Raw genomic sequence first — 6082 nt, 5'->3', positions numbered from 1 at the left:
GATTATCTAATTTGTAGTATAAAAAGTTGATGATTTAGATGAAATCGGCTGAAAACTAAGGGCCTATCAAGTCAGTAAGACTAGTGGTCACATCGCAACTCTGAATTATAGGATTTAATTAATACTCGGCAAACCTATCAATTCCGTAAAATATATTCATTCAGTTAGTAAATCGAACGGATTGCGCATATGAACGTTACCATCAGTATGTTTTATCAGATCAGTTATTCATTTACAGAAACGGTAATGTGTAACTTTCAGTCCAAACGAAATCATCCACCTGAGTTACAAATTTTCTCCACTATGTAGTAAGTCAATTGAGAAATAGCATTTATTTTGCATACACATATAATCAACTCATATATGAACAACAACGTTCATCAAAAATCCAACAATTCAATTTTCTGGTGTATAGCATTATAAATCAACGGCTTCGATACTGGGACAAACTGGTGTGTGATTAATTTGATAACTTCTTGTGCTACAACTCCACCCATAAATGCAACCACTGAATGCAATTCATTACCACGAAACTGACACATTTCCTGTAGGTTAGAAAAGAAGGTAGAAGTAGCGCGGCTTTAATAGATTGCAGAAAAAATAATTAAATATATAGTTCGCATCACTGACTGATTTTATTTAGGCAACCACTGTAAACCAGGAAGCACTGGATGCTGTTTCGTTTCAGTGTGGGACTCCTAAGCAGTGCAAATCCACGACCACATCGAGATTTGAATCGGGAATCTTACGTCGCACGGCGATCGATTTAAAAGAATTTAGTAGATATCAATATGCTTTCTGAATACGATATTACGACCTTTTGTGTAAATTGTGACAGAACATATAAGCGAACAATACTGTATTAGAATAAATTTTCGTCAGACAATACCGATTTCGCTGATCCTATGGTGAAAGCTATGTCGATCTTACGATTAGATCACTTAGCTTACCAGTTGCCGACTTTCTATTTTCGTAGTTCGAAAACGGTCTAACTGAATCTATATACAGCTCCATCTTATCACACTTCGTCGACCATGATCATGAACTAGAGCATTCATAGGGACTCATCAAATATTCTATTTACATCCGACTATGTAATTATTATTGATCATTTTCTTAGTCTTGTTGTCATGCTGTTTGTTAGTCCTACACAGATCATCTTAATAACAATTCGTACAATATACTCACTGCGACTATTTATATATCCTATTTTATGATGATTGACTCAAGTGTTTTATTTAAATATGTATTTAGCTATGATAAAGTTCTAATTGAACATAATATTGTTTTCTTAAGTATCTTGTTTTAAATACAATAAAGCGAAATAATAGCGATGCTATTAAGTTCAAAAAAACCTTCCACACCATCCGACTATTAACTATTTCAAAGTATTACAATTCAAATACAATTCTAGATAGAGAGTTCTATTAAAAACAAGTTAGTCATAATTAAAGTGCAGTTCGACACAATGATGCGTCAACTCAAGTTGTTATACTACATTGGCACGAAGATATGGAAATTAAAAACATAAGTATCAAAATAATTTAGTTCAATGATAATGGGAAAGATTATGAATTGAGAATATAGTTTTTAAAAAACGAAAAGGAATGTATAAAGAAGTAAGATAAAAAGTGAATGAGATTGCATCCTTGTGACCGATTCTAAACCAGGTTACTCAACTCCTCTGATTGCGGTAATCGCTCTGACCACAACCAAGCAACATGGCCCTAGCCAACTTTATGGATTAGAAAGAATATTATTGAAAATCAAGATTTAGAGGAAGGTGGAAAATGTATGTATCAATGAGACTCTAATTACTGACATTCATTATCGTGCAAATCCCAACCAGGTAGTTTACGTCTAATAACACAACCTGAATAGGTTTGGGATTTCGATCCTACACTGGATACTTGATTCCGGGTTAGTAAATAATTAGATTGGTAGGTCATAATACTTGACTCAATTATCTGGCTAGCCATCAAGAACTAGAAACAGGTCATAACAATAGTAAATTAACACATAAAAAGCAATCACCAAGTGGATTCGAATTGAAACACAAATAGGGTCAGTTTTACATATAAAACAGTGTTTTACTTTTAGTGTAACTAGATGTATGTCTGTCTTTCCTTATTGACCAGTCACGGACTACTCCCACATAAACTATGTCTGAGCCTTTTAAGGACACTCAAAGAACACGGACTGATAGGTGTTGTATATCACACAGCTAATTCGTTTTTATCAGTACTATATACCGTAGAAAATATAGTTAAATAAACACTTATTACCTCTAAATAATCTGTGCTAACACGATTTGATGCAATCCCAAACGATTGGAGAACACGATTTAAGTGAATCCGTAACGTTGGCAAGTCAGATTCAATTATGTTCATGCTTAACTCTTCAGAATTTGTAGCGGAGAATTGTTCTTCACATGGCACTGGAATTCCAGTTGAGTTTGGATTTTGGTTGTTAGAACTGAATTTAGATGTTGTAGTATAAGGCTGTGAACTACCAGGCCACCGTCCAGTTTCCATCAGAAAACTACTAGCACCTCGAAGAACTAAATACCACAACATGGAATCATTTCCTTCGTGTGTTGGGAGTAAGGCTGAAAGAAAATAACAGAGATCATATATTATATACGGGCAAGGCACTAGAATTCATAATAACTAATAAGTTCAGTGACTGTGTAAGTATGCTCGTCAGAAGATAGCCATCAAGAAGGTTGAGTTGGTTTTTTTGAGCAATTAGTCTATTGCTGGATAGTACACTAAGGCTTTTAAATTAGGAGGTATTACATCCGATTCTTTAGTAAAACTAATTAAGCAGTAAAAATATTTAACCGAATAATTACGAATATTCTCTTATTTTAGTGATTAGATTTGGGGATCAATGAGTCAGTGCACATTTGTGACTGTAGTTAATTGACATGGTAACCCAAACATTTGGATATGCTGCTAACCAAATGACGTGGAAATCACTAGTTACTTCAAAGCTAGCACTCATAAAGTAGAGTGGATTCCTAAAACTCCTAAACGTTAGTACTAGATTCATAGTGGAGCTATGACACCTTGAAAATGGAAAACCTGAAAAAAATTCAGCGTCTTCAAGATAACTTTTGTTGCCACAAAGAAAAACGGGTATGACTTGCTAAGAATAAAATCATTAATACTGATAAAGAAACAAAAATTTTAACAATAAACAGGAATTTACTAAGATCGTCTGAACGCGCTGGCGAAAGTTTCATTTCCTCTTCTAGTGACCGACAACGTACAACATTCAGAAAACTTGCATTTTTAACTGAAAAGAATGCATTAAAATAACAATCAACAAATAAAATTCAAATCAAATAAGGTCGAACATCTTAACAGTTTAATTACAGTGGAATCGTTCGCAAGCAAAAATAGTCATCGTTTCAAAATGCCAATTAATGCTTTTATTGAGACGAGAGATTTTACGTTTGGATGTATGTAACAAAGTATTGAACGTCTTCGTCCAAATAATTTGCTTAAAATTAGATATTTACAATGAAACACCTAAGAAAGATTATAATCAAAAGAACCGTAGCAGAATAAAAGAACACTTTCATTGAAACATATTGGAAATACACACTTTGATTTCAGTAGTCAATTAGTATCACACATAAAGGGTACTCTATACATTCATCTATACTTAGTTACCGACTTACATTATTAATCAACATAATAATGATTAACAATTTATTAGTTTTCGGAGCAATTTCAGCTTGAATGCAAAATTTCTCAGAATATATACTTATAATATCTAATTTATTGATTCAGATAAATGTTGACCTATGAATGTTATTATATTGAAAGTAAAAAAACATCTATACATTTCGCTAGAATATGTTTCAAACGTATAAACAATCACAACAACTAGTCAATCATAAGTAACGCAGAACCTGTAGCACACATTTGTGTATCAGTTCAAGCTCAAATACCACATAAACACTGAGTTGAAATTACCAAAACAAATTCAAGAGTGGAAGAGGTAGTAACAGTACTAATTACAGAAAAAAGACTAGGCACAGACAGCATGATTCGGAAAAGAACGAATTATGACGATGGAAAGCAGGTAATTTTTAAACTTAAGATCCAAGAATCTGTGCTAATACAACCGACTCAGAACTGTTTTACTCAGTAGTTGGAATACTCGAGGAGGACCCCAACTAATTAGTTGCATCTACATCTACACGATTCTGTCCAACAGTCATTGGGACAAAACAGTTGAATAGACATTGTAAACTCCGTTTTTTAGAATTCTTTTTGTGGCAATCTGTAGTCAGCTAGAAAATATCAACATAGATATTAAGAATGACAGTTTTTTCAAGGACTCACCAAAAAGACGCACGTCGTCTACAGAAATATCAGGAAACTAAAATGCAAAAAATAGAATAAGTATAGTCGTCAGGTTCGAGTCCCAGTGTGGACATCAATATTGTGACTTACGTATATCTATATAAATATCCTTCACCATTAAAGCCTGTCTTAGAGTTAGAAAAAATAATGCAAAGGAGTTGCTTTACACTATCCTCACCTTATGTTGGGGAGATGAAAATCTCGCTGAAGTCACAGGTGGCGCTAAAATCCATGTTGTGTCTTTTCTGGTATTAAGTCAGCTAGCAGTTCACTTGGAGGAATTTCACAACTACCTTACTTGGTACAATTAGATTGAGAAATAACTCAAACTAGTCCTGAAGCAAAATTACGCAATCAGATGTAGAGAAATCTGTATATCCTACGTGGACATCACCATTAAAGGTACATAACGAATGGCATTTTGTTCAGTGTTTTTAGATCTTTATCTTTTGTAAACATTAAGTTGACGACAAATACTTCAGGTTGGATATCAGTTCCAGAGAATTCAAATGATGAAATAGCTACTAAGACAAACGCACATGTAGAAACTAAATTTGTGTTATGATATAGAATGCGAGTATAAAATGCAAAACAAAATATTTTCACGATGAAAGCTCGGATGACAGGATTTTTACAGTCTCTCTCCAGCAGAATATTTTTCTACTGCTAGGTTTATAAATGATTATTGTTCTAATGACATGATACATTCAGTCAAACGGGATTTGTTTACACAAATTATCTCAACACAAAAAGAAGTTGAATGCTCCTTTTAAAGAGAGAGAGGGAAATGGAAAAACAATTTCTTAAAACATACTTGCAATAATCTTGAGGTAAGACGTTCCACTGCCCACTCAGAACGTTCACGATAAATAGATAAAAGTTGTAAATAACGCTTCGAATCAGATATCATATCTGGTAGACTACCACGCACAGGTAGTTGTCCTTCACCTTCATGTTTAATAAAATCTCGTAGAGCACGAACTAGACGCCAGAATTTCACAGATGAAATAGATGTGTAAACAGAATCCTTTCTGTTTAATTGTTGGTGGTTCCTGGTAGGAAACTTTAGATTCTATTTATGTGAGTAAAGATATACAGTAATTAAGGTAAATTTATTAGATCATATAGATGAATTCTTTTAGACATGTGGAATGTTAAGTTGGCAGACAATTTTGCGCAGTGTTTTAAATTTTGCACCCACAATTTAACGAATTTACCAACAAATATACACTAAGGTTGTGGTGGTACAACATAACACTGATTAACTTCATTACTGACTCATTTTTTGTTCTTTGACTTACATAGAAGATAATTTCAGACAAAAATTTGGACACGAATAATTTCCTTCTCTAAATACGGTCCAGCAAATGTAATATATTGAAGGTTTGAAAGTGAGGATGGAGTAAGCGGATAGTCATCTATAGGAAGCTACGCGGAAGTTTCTCTTAAATATAGTCACTAAGTCTGTAAGATATCCACCTATGAACGTTGTACACAGAATATATGAAGTTAGATTTACTCAGTTTACAACAGTTTTCAAAAATATTATTTTTGCCTATAATGTAATTTGATAAGTAGATAATATGTGTATACCACAAAAGTAATTATTGTTTAGACTCTTGTTAGGATATTCACAGGAATATCCCAAAAATTATCTCGAACGTAAAGTGGTATAAATTCATTTAGTGTTGTTTGTTTGAATC

The 6082-nt window shown here is 33.4% G+C and overlaps 1 protein-coding gene across 1 annotated transcript in view; it reads right to left on the bottom strand.

The window, feature by feature from the left end:
* Window positions 1–380: 380 nt before the first annotated feature.
* The window catches only part of Smp_087920 (putative app binding protein), a gene marked incomplete at its 3' end in the record, with an annotated part of 15907 nt that continues 10205 nt past the window's right edge, over window positions 381–6082 (bottom strand). Inside the window, exons 10-14 of the mRNA XM_018798039.1 lie at window positions 5194–5451; window positions 4359–4395; window positions 3214–3300; window positions 2286–2608; window positions 381–545 (exon numbers count right to left, since the gene is read on the bottom strand). Coding sequence (XP_018653021.1) covers window positions 381–545; window positions 2286–2608; window positions 3214–3300; window positions 4359–4395; window positions 5194–5451 — 870 coding nt within the window. The remainder of the gene's footprint in view (window positions 546–2285; window positions 2609–3213; window positions 3301–4358; window positions 4396–5193; window positions 5452–6082) is intronic.

The sequence above is a fragment of the Schistosoma mansoni genome, chromosome 6 (genome assembly GCF_000237925.1).
Source record: "Schistosoma mansoni strain Puerto Rico chromosome 6, complete genome".
Classification (NCBI taxonomy): domain Eukaryota; kingdom Metazoa; phylum Platyhelminthes; class Trematoda; order Strigeidida; family Schistosomatidae; genus Schistosoma; species Schistosoma mansoni.
The sequence above is the reverse complement of the archived record's forward strand: the minus strand, read 5'-3'. Positions and strand labels throughout refer to the sequence as shown.